General features: G+C 39.7%; 1 protein-coding gene across 1 annotated transcript; it reads left to right on the forward strand.

The window, feature by feature from the left end:
• The first annotated feature begins 404 nt into the window (after positions 1–404).
• On the forward strand, positions 405–20,975 carry zranb1a (zinc finger, RAN-binding domain containing 1a). The gene is made up of 10 exons (XM_062442982.1): positions 405–669; positions 1,126–1,999; positions 9,190–9,377; positions 10,365–10,518; positions 11,403–11,474; positions 12,379–12,577; positions 14,610–14,730; positions 16,422–16,551; positions 18,249–18,478; positions 19,096–20,975. Exons 2-10 carry the CDS (start codon positions 1,168–1,170, stop codon positions 19,309–19,311), a joined length of 2,142 nt encoding a protein of 713 aa, XP_062298966.1. The 5' UTR covers positions 405–669; positions 1,126–1,167; the 3' UTR covers positions 19,312–20,975.
• The last annotated feature ends 109 nt before the right edge of the window (positions 20,976–21,084 follow it).

Below are 21,084 nucleotides of genomic sequence, written 5' to 3' on the forward strand. Positions count from 1 at the left end.
TACAATATTAGTGGTGGTAATGTGTTATTAATAAAAATCAAATTACAACATATCCCTGAATCACAGCGACTTTTTGCATAAACTCACATTCTCCCGAATTAGTAATGAAACGAACTCGTCACAAGACAACAGGCAAAGTAGTAAGTGGGACATACGTTGTCTAGTAAACCTAATTTAACAAAAATACACAATCATCATCAAATTTACCGTTAAGTGTTGATGCGAAAGGAATCTCCCAGTCTCTGTGAACGCCTCATAACATAGTTATCATATTTCCGATTGACCCTGAAGGCAGTACAGTACTTTGCCTTTATCCAATCGCGTTGAGCGCTGAGCCAGATGATTGGTGACGAAGGCAGCGTTTATTTTGGCCCTGCTACTCATTTGTCTCAGTGTCGCCGCCATTAAACAACACGGAGGCAATGTAAACCATGGAGTATTGCGGATTTATGCCATGATTCGAGGCGTACAGAGGCTTTGCCAAGCTGTGGTTTATTCTGCGAGGGGTTAATGTGTCCACAAAGGTAAACATGTGAGAGACTAAAGGGGTCGAAATAACTCGGATTGGGAAAGGTTTGATAGAGCAGCAGGAGGAGGGGGGATTGGACGAGAAGGGTTTGTTGTGGTTTTTTTCAGCAGCACTCGAGAAACGAGCGCAGCCGCAAAACGGTAAGTTTGACATAATGTTTTCCCTTTAAATGTCACGTTAGTTACGACTCGTCCCAAGTCTGTATTTTCTGTGAAATGTCGCGTCAGCTGTTAAAAGTTGTGGATAGCTATGTGTGCTAGCTGGTTAGCTCAACAGCTACCAAGCTAACACTAAAGACTGAAATATTACAGCAGCACAATGAAGCCACTCATCCTCTGATTCAAGTTTTTAACCACTCTCAGTACTGTTTCTGATAATAATCAGCTGGCAGACCGTATTAATATTTCAATCACAGCACAATCTCAGGCTGCCTGTGTCATTGAAGATGTCTGCCCATATGTAGTTTACAAACTATTGTCCGCATACTCAGGGGCACCCCATAACATTTCTTTATTTGATTTGTATAGGCACTAGTTTATCATTTGTATTGACCTTCTAGATGAGTCACACATCTTTTGTTTATGCCTCACATCTAGGTGGATCTATCACCACAGTGTGACTAAACAAAGAGATCCACAATGACAGAACAGAAGGAAAAATGGTCCTGTGACTACTGCACCTATGAAAACTGGCCATCTGCAGTCAAGTGCACTATGTGCCGTGCACAGAGGTCGAGGGGTCCCATCATCACAGAGGAACCTTATAAAATAGGCACTGATCTTGATGCCAGTCTGGAGTGGGACCCTCCAAGAACTGAGAGTGGCAGCAGCCTCCTCATCTGCCCTGACTCCAGTGCCAGGCCCAGGGTCAGGTCAGCCTGCATGTCAGAGATTGCTAATAAGTGGTCCTGCCAGATGTGCACCTACCTGAACTGGCCCAGGGCCATCCGGTGCACACAGTGTCTGTGTCAGCGCCAGAGGACCTGCAGCCCCACCGAGTCCCCCCAGACTTCAGGCTCCAATGCAGGCTGCCGTCCTGCACCCCACTCCCCGGTGGACACCTGTGAGGAGTACAATGATAGAAACAGACTCAACACCCACCAGCAGCACTGGACATGCACAGCTTGCACTTACCAGAACTGGCCCAAAACTACAAAGTGTGTCGTGTGTGACCACCCCAATCCCAATAGCCATGAAGCCATAGAGCTGGGTGAGCCTGCAGAGCCCTCACTTCTGATAAATGAGCAGGACAGGGCGAGGTGGAGGAGTGGTTGCAGTGGAAGCCAGGGCCAGAGGAGGTCCCCTCCTTTGCCCAAGAGAGAAGACAATGTCAAAATGGACTTCCAGAGGATAGAGCTTGCAGCTGGAGCCATGAGCGGCAAAGAGGAGCAAGAGATCGACTTCAAGAAGCTAAAGCAGATAAGAAACAGAATGAGGAAAACAGACTGGCTGTTTCTCAATGCATGTGCTGGTGAGTTCTTTTTTTATTTTAAGGGGAAATTATCAACAACTGTATTCCTCTGTTTTATATTATTGTACATTTTATATATATATATATATATATATATATATATATATATATACATACATATATATCTATATCAGGTATATATATCACTGTTTGTCAGTCAGAACAAGCAGTCTGAGGATGTCACAATGGGCTTCGGGAAATTATGTTTGTGCATTTTTCGCAATTTCTTCGCATTTTTAGGATAAAATTAACTATTATTTGAAAGATCAATAGATTACTCAATAGTGAAAATAAACAGGTGCATATTTAATTTGTATTCCATATTAACAATGAAGAATGTTCAAAGTATTTATTGGCTTTGATTGTGTGTGATAATACTTTTGACTTCATCTGCCTACATAGTCCACCTGAATAGTCTTACTGGCACAAAGAATCAACACTCATTTTTCTGTGTAACACACTTTTATTGTGTGCCAGTTTTTTTCCACCCTTCAATGATGTAATGCTTTACTGTTGACAAAGCGAGGCCTTCCAGTCAGAAGCGACAGTTTGATTGTTTTTGTTCCAACGACAAAATATGTAGTTCCCTCTAAGTTATTTTTTGTTACAGTGCAGATGGTTCCTCACCCTGTAAAGGCCAAAGTTGAATAGTAGTGTGATCCACCTGGTGTTTTATTAATGAATGACAACATGTTCCGTAGACTTGTAGACTGCAAATATTGGAATACAACAGGAGTTTAGCAAGACATGGTGCTCGTCAAGCCCTGTGAAAAGGGTTTTATCTCACAAGGTGGTGCCTGCAGATGGAAACATTAGCAAAACATTTATGCTGAATGGCAGCATACTAAAAGATGTGCAATTAAACTGCTAGTAGGAATTAGATCCAACTCATCAGTGAACCTCTAGCTGCCCTTGCTGTGCCACTGAGAGTGTCTTTGAGAAACTGAGAGGGTGTGAGTGTTTCCCAGCTGGTGGGGATGAATGGGCAGTCTGGGCAGCACTGCATGAGCGGAGCCTGTGGACCAGAGGAGCTCCTGGCTCGCAGTCAACAGACCCTGTAAACAGTGGTGCTTATGTGCTGAGCAGGGGCCCCCAGGAGGCAAAAATAGCCTTGACAAGACATGAACACCAGTCAACAAAAAAGAAAAAAAAGAAAAGAAAAAAAGAGCATGATGGCAGCACATGATCGGCATCCTCCTGACCTTTGCACTGATTGCCCTCTCCAACTTGTTGTGGAACTGAAACATCAGTGAGGTCACAGTGAGACACCCCAACCACCCCACCCACCCCACCCTCGAGGGGACATAGACACTTTTAGGCCTTTAACTGCCTTCACACTACCTTTTAACTCTGTAATCTTAATACTGTTGTGTCTCTTTATTCATGCTGTGTCAGCTGACTATTTTCAGTTATGTTGCAGTTGCAGTGTTTTGCTGGTGGAGGAAGTGCCTGAGTCTAACAGCACATTACAGCCAAGCCGAGCACTTCCTCAAGTCTCACAAGTTGATACTCACTTCGCTCTTCTGTTTCCCCACATTTCAAGTCAGATGTTTTCTCAGCCCTCTGTATTTGGGCCAAAATCGGATGATCCCATTGATTCTGCTTTCCCCCAATAGGAAGCAGACTCTTTTTGTGTAATATTGTTCTTTTGTTTTATTGGAAGACTGCAACTGGCAAGTTTTTCTGGCGTACATAATCCGTCTACGTGAATGTATTTTGCTTTTACTTTTACACTGATGTTGTGTACAGTTTGATTCTAAAACTAGGTCGAGGTGTTCTGTTTGTTTTGCCTTCAAGCACTGAAATGATCTTGATGATCAGCTGAATTCTTATCTAATGGGCAAAAAAAGTCAGCTGCCCATAACCACAACATTCTTCCTAAAATTATTATATCAGTTTGTAGAAATTGAGATAAGATATATTATTAACTCTGCTGATATAAGGATACTAGCTTTTTACACTGTCACTTGGCCTATAAAGTTGTCATAGTGTTAGTTGTTTGGTGTGTTTTTCTAGGTGGTTAGTATGTCGGACTATGATGATGGTGTTAACATGACTCATCTCTCCACAGAGACATGGCAGACTACTCGTTCAAACCTGACCAATTATAGCCTGTGGGCATCACAACCTACATAGGGTGCAAATCCGACTGGATAGTAGAGGTTGGAGACCTCATTAATCAGGAATGGTGTCATAAATTATGTCAGACTAGACAAGAGAAGGTGAAACATTGTGATGTCTTTCTGTCGGTGTGTCATGAGGAGACACATGTTTTTTGGCCCTAATGTCTTTCCATTTTTAGGGCTGATATCATGCACTCTGATCCCAGTATAGGTTGCAGCATGGTCTCACCAGGCTGAGAGTGGGATTAAGACTAATACCATAAAATGATGGTATGTTATTTTGGCTGTTAAATGAGAAATTAATGTAAAAAAAAGAATGCAGTGGTCATATTAGGACTGCAGTGATTAATCAACAGAAAATTAATCGGCAACTATTTTGATGATCAAATAATTGTTTTAGCATTTTTTTAAGCATATAGGCAAAAATATTTGCTGGTTTTAGCTTCTCAAATGTGACGTTCTTTGTCATACATGATAATAAATGAAAAATATCTTTGGGTTTTGGACTGTTGTTCAGACAAAACAACCTTTGACTCTGGGCATTTTCACTCTTTGCTGGCATTTTATAGACAAAAAGAATATACAGAATGGAGAAAACAATCTACAGATTAATTGATAATGATTATTTTCATTATCAATTAATTTGCATCCCAGCGTCTTTGTAAGATTACTGCCAGTCAAACTTATATAAAAACTTAAATATATAGTTTTTATTAGATGGTGACAGTGTAGTCACAGTTAGGAAACATTAGGAGCGGGAGATGGGTACAACATGCAAGTTAAGTCCTCAGCTGGAATTGAACCAAGAATGTTGTGGTTAGTGATGGTATGCATGTCGTGGTGATACATTGCACATTTTAAAACTTAAAGAAAGAAAGCAAACTGTTCCATGTACGTAATGCTTCATTTTGTTTATTATCCACCATGCATAAATTGCTTTCAATTTTTTTTCTGTTCTAAATAATTCCATTTATGTGCATTGTCCTGTAAGATGGCATACTCAACACCTGATACTTCATGTTGACATTCAAGGTGGAAATACACTGCATACAGTATGTGAAACTGAGATACAGATTGCGTTTTATTTATCTCTTATTAACTTTGACCCAAAACGTGCCAGTTAAATATGATTTTTTTTTCAAACTATCCATATTTCTTTCTAGATGCAAAACAGGTCACCATTATCATTACTTTTTATGAAATCTCCAACATGGCAGTAGATACATTGCAGCCACAGTTATTTGGCATCTATTTACAAATCTGTGTTCGCAAAAATTTCACCCAGCATGTGTAAAAGGAAACCCTACAGTTTTTGGCACGTTCCAGTCCAGGTTCTCTCAAGGTAACTTGTAACTGTCCTCTGCCTTGCCAGAGAACATCCTCTCACAAGGTGGTGTCTGTTAAAATTAGCCAACGCTTCAGCGTTAACTGTGCTGTGTACCTAGCTGCAGCTCATTTCACTCGTAACAGATGTTGAGACTACTAGTTCCTCTGGAGGGGGGGCGGGACACTAATCTGCACAGACTGTCCTCTGTCTGACACAGCTCTCTGATAGCTCGTTATTATGAGCTACATACTGTAGCTCTGTCTGTCCTGCTGTGTCGTAGCCTGACAGTGTGATAACTGTTCTCACACTGGGTTGGCTAGTGGCTAAATCTAGAGGTCATCTGAACTGCAGATTTACGTCAAGGGCAAGAGTGCCCATATTCTTTTTGCACGCATCTCTTTTCTTCTGCTTGAATTTGTTATGAAAATTCCTCCCAGATATGAATATTAATCGGTAGTGACAAGGAACAGTACAGTCTAGCACAGTTTGATGGATATTTCTTTAGTGTGTTCATTGAACATGGCAAGCTATATGTTACATCTTATCTTTGTAGGGACACAGGGCTGGAGTTGTTCCAGAATCCAGTTTCATCCATTTACAAAGCACAGGCCTGTTTTAAAAGTATTCCCATTGTATTTCTACATCAAATTATATACTTTTTTGGCAGACTTATTTAGCCCAGTAGAGTAGATCCCATGCTTTCAGGTTTCAGTTCATAATTAGCTAAAACTAATGTCGTCTAACATAACAGTCCTTCTGCATGGTTTTAAATTAATTACTGAATTCAAATTCATCTTCTTTTTAGCGTTTTGATGTAAGTGTATCGTGTTATACTGTGAGGTGTCCCTAACATTAATTCTAAACACGCTGACATAAATGGAGTATCTAATAAACTGGTAACTGAGTTTAAATGCTTTGTGATGACAGCAGTGTTTGGTGTAGAAGCTGGTATTTGAATAGTGACAGCTGCTGTATGTGCATTGTTTGAATATGAACCGTCCTTGTTCCTTAAATATATTGAAATGTAGTTGTGTGTCATCTCCGCCCAAAGATCAGTATTGTGTGTGTGTGTGTGAATTCCTGGAAAAGCGACCATTTTCTGGTTTCAGTGCCAACACTGGTTTCCTATTTTCTGACCTTTCTTCCTTCCTCGTTTTGTAACTAATATACACTCCTGCAAGGCCTTCACCTTGTGACCTACTGTGAGACCCAGTTATTACCATTTCTTAAGTAACTTAACTTATTGCATTCGATGCACACTGACATCTCCTATTAAAGTAGTAAATAACAATAAACCAAAGTCCAGTAACAAACAAATAAGAGAATCTCAGAGCTACAAGCTTTCTCTGCCTGACCTTGCTAGTACTTCTCCTTGCCCTCTGAAACTTGCACTGCTTTATGTTAGATCATGAGCTAAAAACAACTATTATTGTTAATGTTGTCGTGACTGCTGTCAAACTGGACTGTATCCTCCTGACATAAACTTGGCTTGATCAAAATGATAATAAGTAGCTGACTGACACTGACTAACTACAATTTTGTACAAGACCAGTAGGAAGGGCAGGGAGGTTGTTGTTGTGTATAATGATATTTTTAGCTGTAGCTCTGTGTCTTTTGGCAGTTACCTAAGTTTCAAATATTTAGGTCTAGTTATTGAATCTGTATCTCCTGTTGTACTTCATCTTACTGTTTATTATACTTTCTTCTGGAAGAATTTGGTGTGCTGTTATTTCAGTATTTATCTTCGTAGTAGCAATAACTCGGATACAAAAAACTTCATCCGTTTATTAGAATCATTTGATTTCACACAGCATGTCACTGGGTCCACCCATACAAAGGGTCACACACTTGACCATGTCTTTTCCAAAGGTCTTGATATTGCAATAACATATTTTTATATATTTCTTTCTACCATTATTGCATATTTTATGATATATTACACTCCTCTGGACAGATAAATAATGATATATTCATGATTCATTCAAAATATTATATTATTAATAATACAGCTAATATACTTATTAATGAATTTTCAAAGTCTATATTACCCACTTTGCCATTTCGTGATGCCATGGTGGACATGGATGATCTCAGATCATTGATCATGTTGCTCCCTCCCAAACTATAAAGATATGTGGACCACTAAAAGAACCTTGGAGAAACAGTGAAGAAGGAAGGATGGCAAAAGGAACCTGCCAGAGAGCTGAACAGAAATGGATACAAAACAAATTTCAAGTTTATTTTGAGATCTATAAAAAGGCACTTTACTGTTATAACAATGATAAATCTGCCAGACAGTCCTACATTTCTCTATTGATTCTTATTCTCGTCGATTGATAAACTGTTTAATCCTTCTAAAATGTCCCTGTCCCTCCCTGCTCAAAATGTCCTTCATAGCTTTATAAATGACATAGTAAATATTATAAATAGCTCCCTGCAGACTGGCATTTTCCCTGCTTCTTTCAAGTGTGGTGTAATGTCACCTCTGTTGAAGAAAAACAACTTAGATACATCTGTAATTTAATAATTGCAGACCAATCTACAAGCTCTCTTTTCTAAGCAAAATACTTGGGAAAAGTTGTGTACAAGCAACTTGATGAATATCTTTCAATGAGTAATATGTAGATGTGGAGACATGCTAGTCGAGTTTCGGAGCAAATGATGGCACCAAAACAATTATCATAAGATAAATCAGTGACTCAGATAACAACAGTGACTCAGATCATTTATGTTTTAGTATCGCTTGATCTCACTGTTGATCATGACATTTTCATTCAACAGCTTCTTGATTCAGTTGGTATAGCAGGTCCTGTTCTTAACTGGTTTTCATCCTACTTGAAAGGACAGGCGCTTTTATGTTTCAGTGGGTGGTTTTAAAACTACTGAAACAGAAACTTTGTCTGGGGTTCCAAAAGGGTCAGTCCTTGGGCCACTGCTCTTTCATTTATACATGTTCCTGCTTGGTATCATCATAAAGAAATATATAACATATCTTACATTTATATGCCGATGACACACAGTTGTACATTACACTTTCCTCTGGTGATCTCACTCCTGTTTAACAAACTAATATATTGTATTGATGATTTTAATTACTGGATGTCCAGAAACTCTTTAAAGCTCAAAACAGACAAGACTAAGATAATCATAATTGGTCCTAAAATTCAGAGACAGCAAATTAATTACCCTTCGCAACGCTGTCTTTGGAATATAAGTGAGCAAGTCAGAGGCCTTGGCATTATTTTGGATACTGATCTCAATTTTAAAAAAGTATATTACCAATATCACCAGAACAGTGTTTTATCACTTAAAAACTAGATCACAACTCAGAACATTCATGTGTCAAACTGACTATGAGAAACTGGTTCATGCATTCATCTCAAACAGGTTTGAATATAGCAATGCTTCTGTTTGCTGAATTATCCAAATAGTCAGTATGACGGCTCTAGCTCATTCAAAATGCAGCAACCAGAGTCTTTACACATACATTTGAACATAATACTCCGGTATTGAATCACTTCATTGGCTCCCGGTACAATACAGAGTCACTTTGGGTATTGTATTGATGTTTTTGGGTTTGTAATTGCTGTGTGGTATGTTTATATTATTTTATTGTCTCATATTTATATTGCTTACGTTACGTATATGTTCTTATATTAATGTCTATATTTTTATATTCAGTTTTCAATGTAAAGCATACATTGAGTTTACTTGACAATTGCCAATACCTTCTGCTCTAGGTGTGGTTGAGGGAGACCTGGCGGCGATAGAAGCCTACAAGTCGTCCGGTGGTGACATCGCCAGGCAGCTCACTGCAGACGAGGTGCAGCTTCTCAGCCGGTCTTCAGCTTTTGATGTAGGCTTTACGCTAGTTCATCTGGCCATCCGCTTCCAGAGGCAGGACATGCTAGCCATCCTGCTCACAGAGGTTAGTGTGCTTATAGATTTGTCTTCAACGTCCTCTCAACGCACCCACATTTATATACAAAAACCTGGGCTTTTCTCTGAGAAGGCTTGTATGAAGATTAATGCAGTTTTATAAGAATGTATAGGTAATTACTGGTGATTTTCTGACTTACTTTATAGGAATGCATCATTGAGCTTGAGTAAGTTGAAGGCCATTAAAAGTGAAACTGTCAAATTGGGCATATTAGATAGGGGGCAGTTAGAAGTGCTCACGTAATTTGGATGCTATTCTATATTCTCTCCTCCTCGACCACGTCAGTCTATAATTGTTCTGCGCCATAGTAGACGATAGCAGATGCCTGTAATGCCTATAATTACAGTGGAAGTGCACTTTGAGGATTAGGTGGAGGATTAGCCTGGCTGCAGTCCTGTCACTGCTTCCTAATGGACGTGATGCTACTGAGCTGATGTGGTTTGCAAGGAGGGCAAGCAACGATTAGGAACAGCATGGAGGGCTGCACAGTGAAGCTAGTCACTGTGCAGCCCTCTATATATATGAATATATATATAGAGGGACTCTATGATCATTTGTTCAATATTGTAATTTTTTGTTTACCTAATTATGTTTGTTTCATGTCATGAAAACAATTGCATGGCAACATGGTGGTTCACATTTGTATGCATGAATGAATTATAACATTGTTTGACATCTGTGTGATGACTTAAAAATGTAATTAATTTTCTTGTATATGAACCACTTAAAAAACATTTGACTCAATTTTAATTTTTGTGATCTGGTTTTCAGGAACGTAGGTAATATAAAATATGTATAATGCTGTGGGAGTTATACCAGTTTATGTCAATGTTTAGCCATTTTTTCCACCCTCTTTATGGCTCTTGTTTTAACTGAAATTATAGCATTATGTTTTACATGTGTCTCAAGTATCTGATCATGTCCATATTTGTTTATTTATCTTAATGTATTTACTCTGTGTGTTTTGTCTCTTAGGTGAACCATCAGGCAGCTAAGTGCATCCCCTCTATGGTATGTCCCGAGCTGACGGAGCAGATCCGCCGGGAGATTGCCGCCTCACTACATCAACGCAAGGGAGACTTCGCCTGTTACTTCCTCACTGACCTGGTCACCTTCACCCTTCCTGCAGGTACCCACGACATTGTGCAGCTCGCATCACTTCGTTTAATGGACTTCTTTGCAAATGTGTAATCCAACACCGCCTCTGTTTATCCTCATACATAAATGTAGCTTCATTAGCCTGTGCTGCCAGAATTTTAAACACCTTAAAAAACAGTTTTAACAATTGTCTTTTTGACGCTTTCAGATAAAGTTTGACATTGAATATTACAAGCTACACATACTCTACCAGGGACGAAAAGAAAAAAAAATGTTATGATTTTGGGGATTGCTCTCCTGCTTAAATATTACATTAAATATACGCCATTTCAGTGTGTGACGGTTTCCCACTCACTGGGGAATTGGAAGAATGATGGCCGGCCTTCTTCTACAGAGAAACAGCAGCTCTGTGTCCCGTCCCTATGGCATAAAGTCTTTACTGATATGACATGCACTTTGCTTTTCAGAGCCACCAGTTGTATTCTGCTGCCATTGCCGCTGGGATGAAAGATTATGCAGGCTTCACTGATAGATTAGAATTTTTTTTGTGTTATGCCAAGTATTTCTTTGCAGACTGTATTTGGCCTGAGGCCAGCTGCAGGGCTCTCTACCTCTCTCTGTTTCTGTCTCTCTCTCTTTCAGACAAAGCCAGTGCCATTCACTATTGAGCCAGAGAATAGCCACCAGTGTTCTGGCTTTGTGTGTGCACAGTTCAATACACACAGAAACACAACATGCTGTACAGAGCTTGTGTTTACAGTGTGCCATTGACAAAATGTCATCCAATGAATGGAATTGCGAAGAACATCCCCTCTGTGTATCATTACTGTAGCGTTTTTGTGGCCCTCGGTGCAGTGCACCATTAGGTTATAATGAGTGTGAAAACTGAATATCTTTCTCCATGTGTCTCTGCAGATATAGAAGACCTACCGCCTGCGGTCCAGGAGAAGCTGTTTGATGAGGTTTTGGATCGAGATGTGCAGAAAGGTACCTGAGATTTATTCATGTTCATATCTAGTGTCTGCACTTATTAGTCACATGTATACAGACATGATGGGTTACCTTTGATTCATGATCTGGCTGCTCTGTTGTCAAAATCACCATCAGCCATCAAATGAAAAGAGGGAAGGACTTGTCTGTTCTTACTGTCTCCAACCAGCTCACTACCTCCTGGTTCATCTTCTGTCCTTTCTGTAATTAGGTTAATTGAGCTCACTGGTTTCCCTCCTGCACACTGAGCACATGACACATTCAAAAAACTGCACTGTATGTGTGTGTGTGTGGAGCGTGGGGCTTGTGAACATACATGTGCCTTTTTGTGTTGCACTGAAGGTATCAAAGGAGTCTTATGGCCTATTTAAGCCTCAATAAACTGGGTTACTGGGGAGAGGTGCTCTGGCTTTTTTGGTTTTTGCATAAAAAGAAGCTGAGGAATCAGTAAATATCTGCAGCTGAGGAGTTAGTAGAAGTGTGTTTAACGATATTTTAGGTGTACAGGAAAATGCTGAAATGCAGGTTCTGCAAAGCACAATTTGTCTCCATAACTTCTGGCTGCAGCAGTTGCATATTTGAAAGTCTTAACACAACACCTATGTTCCTGTGTGGTGTTTTTGTCTATCGGCTTTTAAGTCAGTGCTTATTCCACCATTATAAACGTGTGCTTGTTCTTATAAATCCAGTGTTATTTGTTCACTGGTCAGCTGAAAAAAAATAAATGCAATCACTGTCATGTTCTCACAGCTAAAGAGTTCAATTTTACTTTAGAAATTATTATTGTTGCTTTTACTGAAGTTTGACAAAACCAGATTGACATGATCACATGGAAATGTTCTCCCATTAGTTCCTTTACCTCCCGCCCATACATTTGATCTGTCTGTCTGTGTGTGCATAGAGTTGGAAGAGGAATCTCCTGTCATCAACTGGTCTCTGGAGCTGGGCACACGCCTAGACAGTCGTCTGTACGCCTTGTGGAACCGTACCGCTGGAGACTGTCTGCTGGACTCTGTGCTGCAGGCCACGTGGGGCATCTACGACAAGGACTCTGTCCTCCGCAAGACCCTTCATGACAGCCTGCATGACTGCTCTCATTGGTGAGACACCCAGCCTTACGCACCAGTCCCTATAGTCACTAAAATTCAGGCATCAATCTAGTTCTTGAAATACTGTAATTTGCTATACAAAATGCTACCTATGTTGCATTCAAACAGTTCTGTGTGTCATCAGCATGAAAACCAAGTGGGAACACTTGAAGAAATAAACCCCTAAATACTTAATACCCAAGTGACAGTTCCAAATGTTACATTTAAATGAAGGTGAACATTGGTTAATGACATACAGTAAAACTGAGTGCACACCTTTGCAATGTAACTAGATGTTAATGTGATTCAACATTGAATCATCTTACAACAATTAAGTTAATTTTAGGGTGGAGGGAAGGGCATTTGATCATCAAACGGACTACATTGAAAATACAGGCATCAAAGTTCAACCTCCGTGCAACAAATTGAGTACACCTGTGACCACTGAAACAAAAATGATCATACCTGTGACTTCTAATTCAGACACATATCCTGAACAAGGATATAAAAGAACACGTGAACAAAACTTTATAAGTTTTGTCCTGGATGCTGTCTAATGGAATATGGTTCCACATGCTTAGGAATTGCCTGAACAATTAAGGAACCATTCACAGTTTAAACAACCTTGCATTGTGTAACAGACAAACCAGTGCTTCTGATGTGGCACAAGGATTATCTGTGGATATCGACATTGCATGAAGTCAACCTCTATGGACGACTTGTTAAACGAAAACCATTGCTCACAAACGGCACAAAACTGCAAGATTAAACTTTGCCAAAGAACATGAACAGAAGCCTGATGAATATTGGCGGCACACTCTTTTGTAAGATGAAACCAAAATAAATGAGTTTTGGATCAGATGGACCTGGCTTAGGACTAACACAGTGACTACATAGTACTGACTGTGAAACATGGAGGTGGAAGTGTGCTGATACGGGGCTGCATGAAAGCAAACAGTGTAGGGGAGATGACATTTTGGTGCAAGTTTGTATACCTAAATACTGAGTAGAGATGCCTCCCAGTCTCAAAAAGGTTGGCATGGCTTCACATAAAAGTTTTTAAAGAAGAAATGAAGTATGACTCCTTGAATCCAGTTGAATTCTTTTAGAGTATTTTAAAGAGGAAGATGGAGCAACAAAACCGCTCCAGGAAAGAGCAGCTGAAAACAATCATCTGTGGAAAAACAACAGAACATCTCCCCCAAAGATTGGTATCATCCCTGCCCAGGAGGATCCAATCTGTGATCAAAAACAGACACGGGCATACAAACTATTAAGAAATAAACGAATGGAGTCTCACTAATGAAGGGTGTGCCGACTTTTGTTCTTAAATATGGACCTTTTTGTTATATTTTAATTTTTTTTAAAACTTCATTCTTCCTGGTACACACTGAATGTATAATGACTTACTTACTTATTGACCAGGGGTGCACTCAGTTTTGTCATTTGTATATCACAGATTAGGAATGAGGTCAGAATCTGAGCAAAAAAATTAAACTCTCCATTTTATGTCCTCTCTTTTAGTGTCTTAAATGCTAAAGTTTTATTCCACGTCATAGACATGTTATAAGTAATTGTGTGTTAAAGGTTTTCCTTGTTGCAGTTAAGTGGTTTTGATCATTTGACTTCCATGCTCAATGTAGAAGCGGTACCTCAGGATATTTACATACTTTTCTTAACACAGTCAAATAAACGATGACTAGTTACTTAGTAAAGGTAAGGGATCAAAGAGATATTCTTATGTGTATTGCAATAGGTATAATGAGAATATTGTTCAGTCTATAATTGTGTGTCTTCTTAATATGAATCGCCTTGAATCATCGTTTTAAAGGTCTTGGATGCAGGTCATGCAGTCATTTGTTGCCGCAATGAAATACTGTTTCATGAATGTTAAATGTTCTCTGTGTACTACTTTCAGTCGGAAAAATGTCACCCTGCATATTATAAGCAGAATGACATTTGACACCTTAATTTGATTCAAATGAACTTTAAAACCAAGTGTAACCAAACGTAAAACTTGCTTGGAATTTTTTTTTTTTTCAAGGTTTTACACACGCTGGAAGGAGTGGGAGTCTTGGTACTCGCAGAGCTTCGGTTTGCACTTCTCCCTGAGAGAAGAGCAGTGGCAGGAAGACTGGGCCTTCATTTTGTCTCTGGCAAGCCAGGTAATTATGAGGTTTCTCCTGATTTACTCACGTTCTTTAATTCACAACCATATGAAAGACAGGAAATGATTCCATATGTTGTTGTAGATGGAAAGGCAGTGTCCCATGAATATGTTTTAATAGGTTATGAAAGGAACAAAAGATGTGTATGTTTGGTTATGGAAATTCAAATGTCATACAGTGGAGGTGTGTGTTTTGGAAGATCATTAATCAACCTGGTATACATTAATAAATGCAAGAAGTTCACTTCCTCATTCATACAAACAGAGCCAAGTGTATCTTCTCTCCTTGTTTTTTTTTATTGTTGATGTTGGAGAAAAATAAGGTAGACAAGAAAATCTTCTGTCTCCTGTTTAAAAGCACCCTGTGGATTTTTCTTGTAAACAAGCGTGATTCTATTTACATTCAGTGTTATTCACCAAAATGCATTGTGTTGCTCCTTTAGGCCTAACACACATGTTTGACTGCATTTCTTTCCTCATGAAATATTTATAAAGCAGATGTTTCTTTATCTTTAAATTGCGATAAATGCAGAACAGCAGTAGTTGGATGTTTTGGTTTTCAAATAGGTGTTTTATTTATGTCTCATCACATCCTTTCACTGTGACTTGCAGGAGTCTTTAAGTAGCCATCATTAAAAAGTCATTAAACAGACAGAGCTTCAGCTGCAGTCAGTCTATGGCCATGTGTGCACAGTGCTGTACATGACGGTGCTTTTTTCTATTTGATAAAAATAAATTAAAATACTGACGCCCTAAGAGAAAGATGGAGAGATGGAGTTGAGTTGTGTGATCCACACAGAGACTATTAATTCACATTGTGTGGTTAAAAATTCTGAATATTGAAACCAGGATCAACACGCTGACACACACAAAGTCATCAATCCACAAAAATGTGAAAGCAACGTAATACTTTTAAGTATGACCACAGTGTTATCTTAATGCCTTTGGAGTGTTGCTCATTAATTAACCTTCATGCCACAAAAGCTGATTGGCTTAGATTGATCTGAGTGGGGATACACGATTGGAAGAGGCACACAGTACGAAGGTGCATCGTGTGAGAACGACAGGAAGGACATAAGCAATTATTATAGATCCCCTCAAATGTAGATTGACTGACAGACAGCTCATCTGCTATGCTGGCATGCGCGCGGAAGCAGCACTCCAAACATGTGACCACGGGATTACAGGCATTTAGCTTCGAGAGCCACTCCACTGGCAGTATAAACAAACACAGCAAACGCTACCATGTGATAACCATGTCCAAAAGCTTTGACAGTGATGGAGATTTGAGATCCAAAAGGATAAGATCAGCCTTTATAATCTCTTTTTAAGTATGGATGGCTTTGAAGCCCCCTTTTAACATGAAATATCATTGTAGCTGTAGTATATTTAACAGTGGTTACATAATCTGCTTTCTGCTTATTCAGATAGTACAACTGAGAGATGAGGAGGAGAGGTAGGGTGGCATACAGACGTAATCAGACCTGCTGTGATGCAGGTTCACAGTGTGCCGGACACTTTCAGTTTTGCAATATGATCACAGTTCTTGGCAGCCGCTCCTCTCAGCCTCGCTATTTTTAGTTGTGTTGATATTGAATGTACATTTGGAGAAGTGTATATGATTGCACTTACTGTATGACTGTACATGTCTTTCTGTTTTGTTTGTGTTTCTCTTTTCCCTCCACGCAGCCTGGGGCCAGCCTGGAGCAGACACACATTTTTGTTCTCGCACACATTCTTCGCAGGCCGATCATAGTCTACGGAGTGAAATACTACAAAAGTTTCCGTGGGGAAACGTTAGGCTACACTCGTTTTCAAGGTGAGGCAGGATTTGAGCAAACCTGAGAGATTTTAAATGATCATTTATACTGTGAAACTGTGTTGATATTACAAAAAAAACATTCACTTACTCTCTAGTGGCAAGTTGGGAAAAGTTTTGATAGTTTTGAACTACTTTCTACTGAAACATTATTGCCCATAAAAACTGTTGGCATGCAGTTTGTTTTAGTTATTTTCCACAAATAAAATCATGTTTACCTCTCATTGTATTGGAGTGAATGTAGAAAACTCAAATATATTCAAACCTGGCCAAATAAAACCAGATGACATGGCTATACTGTATCCCACTAGAGGAAACTCAGAAAATGGAGATAGATCATGCTTTCTGTGATTTTCTGTGTTTTTTTTATACAATTATGATGTTGGATGTCTATGTAAACATGGTCGATGTTCCAAAACTTCAGGGGAATGTAAGTAAAAATGCCCCCTGTAGGTCAAAAGCCAGGGCTTCAGCAATGTTACCCCTATTTCCTCCTTGTAATGACACCAGATTATTCTTGTGTGCCCACAAACGGTGCAGATTTATTTGAGAAGTTTCCATTTTAAGTAAATAACAAGAAAAAGAAGTCAAATCCTACTACTTCTGGCGTTGCCTAACCAATCAGAACAAAGAGGGCTCATCAGGAAGGCGGGGTCGCTTTACAGAGACATAACCTAAACAAACTTGTTAAGAGACAGAAGGGTACCATAAAGGACCAGTATAAGATAACTGAGTTTATAGAACTGTAAATTGTGCAAAGATATACCCCTTGAGCCCCAGAACAAAAAACTTGAAATATGCGTCCCCTTCAATGTGGGATGAACTTATTCCTCTAGTTATTCAGACCCACTCAATGGACTGACTGTGGATTTCTAAAAGCCCTGAATTTTAGCATGGAGTTTGGCTTTGAATTCTAACTCTGCACACCTTTAACAGAGCATGAAATAAGGTCCTTGAGTCTTGCTCAAAGCCTCTTCATAAGCTGGAGTTTTACAGTATATGAAAACTAGGAGGACACCTTGGGAGTATTGTCACTAAGTAAGCACATAATAGCTTCACCTCAGTTAGTGTGTTGTACTTCCTTGCATTTAGATTTTTTTTTTTTAAATAACCGCTGATGATTCACTTGATATACATTCAAATCAGTATGCAGTGTGCTAGGTCATTGAGCCGCATTAAATACTAACCAGTAAAAAAAATAGGAGTAGATGTAGAAGTGGTGACATGGGTTCAGCCTGCATTGCACACTAATTGTGTGGTAATTGGTAGTGTGTGTTTGGCCTGGCACAAGTCGGAGGGAGGAGGGAGGGTGAAGCAGGGCACAAGGGTGCGCCACAGAGCTGTTCTCTGCCCACAATGGGTCAGTTGTTTCCACTCAGCTGAAACATAGCCACTTCTGATGTCATGTCAGATCTGAGATGGTGCTTGGCCCCGCCTGACATTCACACACACACACACACACACACACACACACACACACACACACACACACACACACACACACACACACACACACACACACACACACACACACACACACACACACACACACACACACACACACACACACACACACAGCAGAATCTGATTATACAGCTGCTGTTCCTACCAGGTGGCTGTGGAGTATTGTGATACATATGAGCTCCCAGCTGCTCTGACTTGCTTTGTGTGTGTGCATATATGTTGTGCATCCTCAGGTGTGTACCTGCCTCTGTTATGGGAGCAGAGTTTCTGCTGGAAGAGTCCCATCGCCCTGGGATACACACGGGGCCACTTCTCCGCCCTGGTGGCCATGGAGAATGACGGCTATGACAATCGTGGTGCGGGTGCCAACCTCAACACTGACGATGATGTCACTGTCACCTTCTTGCCACTGGTGGACAGCGAGAGGAAGCTGCTGCACATTCACTTCCTGTCTGCACAAGAGGTAGTGACCAATACTGTACGGCTAGAGCTCTTTTTCCTTGAAAACGTTGCGAATATCAAAGGACCAAGTTATTCTGCACACTGTTGATAACATATACCCACTTAATTACCAATGTTTCAGTCCTCAGACTGAACATTTCCTGATGAAGGTCTGAGGATTGAAACGTCTTTTAATAAAGTAAGCTGTGAGCTGTGAGACTTTTTTGGCCCTTTCACAGTTCAGTCCAATTCATGATGCATCAACATATCTGCCTACAAGATTCAGAAGAGTGCAAGAATTTTGTGTTACCTGCTAAAACATTTGGAATAAAAAAGTTGAAACAGAATTTTAAAAGCATTATTTGCATTGTAAAAATTGAACATTTTTTACCAAATACTAGTACCACACTATTACCTTGTTAACAGCATACTGTTCTTTTTTTCCTTTTAAAAACATTAATATTTTTGTCTTTTGTACAGTTTATGGTGTCTGGTTACCATAAATAACATCAGGTGTATTGTTGTAATGAAGTAGTGTTTTAGGTTTATGATACCAGAATGTGGTTGCCAGTTGTTTCATGTCTTAACTGCGCCGGCCCCCATTTTGTTCCGTAACGCCACATTTGTCTTGCGACTCAGATGGGCAATGAGGAGCAGCAGGAGAAGCTGCTGAGGGAATGGCTGGACTGCTGCGTGACAGAAGGTGGCATGCTGGCAGCCATGCAGAAGAGCTCTCGCCGCCGTAACCACCCCCTGGTCACCCAGATGGTGGAGAAGTGGTTAGACAGATACCGCCAGATCCGCCCATGTGCCTCTCTCTCTGATGGCGAGGAAGAGGAAGATGAAGACGAATGAGTGTGTGAGTGGAAATGGGGAAGAAAGAAAGAACTGGACACTGGCTACATCCTTCAGGCTCTGGGAGAGTACATTACTATCTACATTTCTTTTTTTTTTTCTTTCTCCAAAATGTAAATCTTTAACTTGTAATAATGCATGTGTTCTGTGAGCTCTGTGATAGAAAAGATACCAGCACCAACAAACAGAATCCTGATTACTGCTCCTATGAAAGCACATCAAGTCCACTTAGTTCGCCTTCCTATACTCCAATTACTCCGTATTTGTTATGAAAGTAATTATCTTGTATTACTCCACCTGAGAGAAATACTAGTACATATAGGAAAATATACTGTTTGTATTTAAGGAAATCCCGAAACTGCACTAGATGAGAAATTTTTTTTTTTTTAATTGCCTGACAGAAATTTTGCTTAAAACTGAGAGGAAGCTAATCCTCGTTTGTTTGTCAAGATTTAAAGAGCACCTGTTTTCCTCATTGCTGATCCCTTTGCGAGCCTTCTGCGACCCCCTCCTTCTGATGTTGGATTGTATTTATTTGTTAAGGAGAGTTAGGGTGCTGAGGCGACACCTTTTTTCGTTTTGCCCCGTTTTATCTGTGTTTCCGTTTGATCCATTCAGTCTTGAAGTATTTTATTTTGCACAGATAATAACCTACATTCTGTGAGGGGAGGGGGGAAAAAAAGACCTACAAGTTTACTGACATTTTTACGTGTGATTTAGTAGCTCTTGTTCATGTTAAGAGTGGGTGGTGGCGACGCTGGGGTGGGGGGGGGGGGAAACCAAACACTCTGCCTCTTTCTATGGAGTGCATTAATATTAAATATGACTCACTTGCATCCTCGTTGTTTTCTCATTCTTGCATTTTTGGATTATTGTGACCACAGACTTGTTGTGTTTGAATTTGTTTTTGTTTCCTCCCACTGAAATTACAGTATGTAAGAACATCTAATGATGATAAATGATGGAAATGTTTCTAAGTTTAATTTGGCAGGCTGAAAAGCAAAGTTGAAGCCTCTGTAATTAGAGTTTTGAGAAGAATTGAGCCAAAATCTGATCTTTTAAAATGTCTTGGGAGCATCCTGTAAATCAATACGTTAATAGAGAACTACTCCCTTTACTTTAACTAACATGTAATGTTCAACAGGAGGATATGAAATGTACAGCAAAAGCAATTAGACGACTTACAAGAGTAGACCTTTCTTCTTTGCTGAAGTTCTGGGGGAGAAGAAAATGTTTCCCTGATACAATAAGTGTTGAATTACTTTAAATACAGTGAGCTTTTCATCACCTACAAATGATTTAATAGTTTATTTTATTATCGGGTTAGCAAGTATTGTCTGTTTCCTTTTTGTTTGTGGTTTCTTTTCATGACTCATTGTTGGCTTGTAGGCTGCATTTTATCATCGGTTATGAGAACTTGTTGATACTCTGGCGCCCCCCTGTGACATAGGATTAAACAATATGAAAAGAAGATGTTGAATCAGAAACCTGAACATTCTCTGCTGTTAATGCAACATACAAAAAGTGCCGATCTCCTTAATCAAACAGTCAGTACAGACAGCTGGTTCTCAGAATCGTATCTTTTATTTGAACTGCACTGAATGCTAAATGTTCACCTTGTACAAGAAACAAATACAAATACTCACACTAAAAACAAAAACATACTGCTGGCTGCCTCGTCTGCTATTGTTGGGACACTAAGGAGTTTCTGCTATTGCTCTTACAGAGTACAAGATGCCCCAAAGAACCTGGCCTTCAATAGAAGAAAATATA

This window comes from Scomber scombrus, chromosome 21 (assembly GCF_963691925.1).
Source record: "Scomber scombrus chromosome 21, fScoSco1.1, whole genome shotgun sequence".
Classification (NCBI taxonomy): Eukaryota; Metazoa; Chordata; class Actinopteri; order Scombriformes; family Scombridae; genus Scomber; species Scomber scombrus.

Excerpts from the sequence above, each read along its gene's own strand:
- zranb1a (XM_062442982.1), top strand. The coding sequence starts at position 1,168 with ATGACAGAACAGAAGGAAAAATGGTCCTGTGACTACTGCACCTATGAA. Across the intron at positions 11,475-12,378 it reads GGATCGAGATGTGCAGAAAG|AGTTGGAAGAGGAATCTCCT; the intron begins GTACCTGAGATT and ends GTGTGTGCATAG. Across the intron at positions 18,479-19,095 it reads ACTTCCTGTCTGCACAAGAG|ATGGGCAATGAGGAGCAGCA; the intron begins GTAGTGACCAAT and ends CTTGCGACTCAG.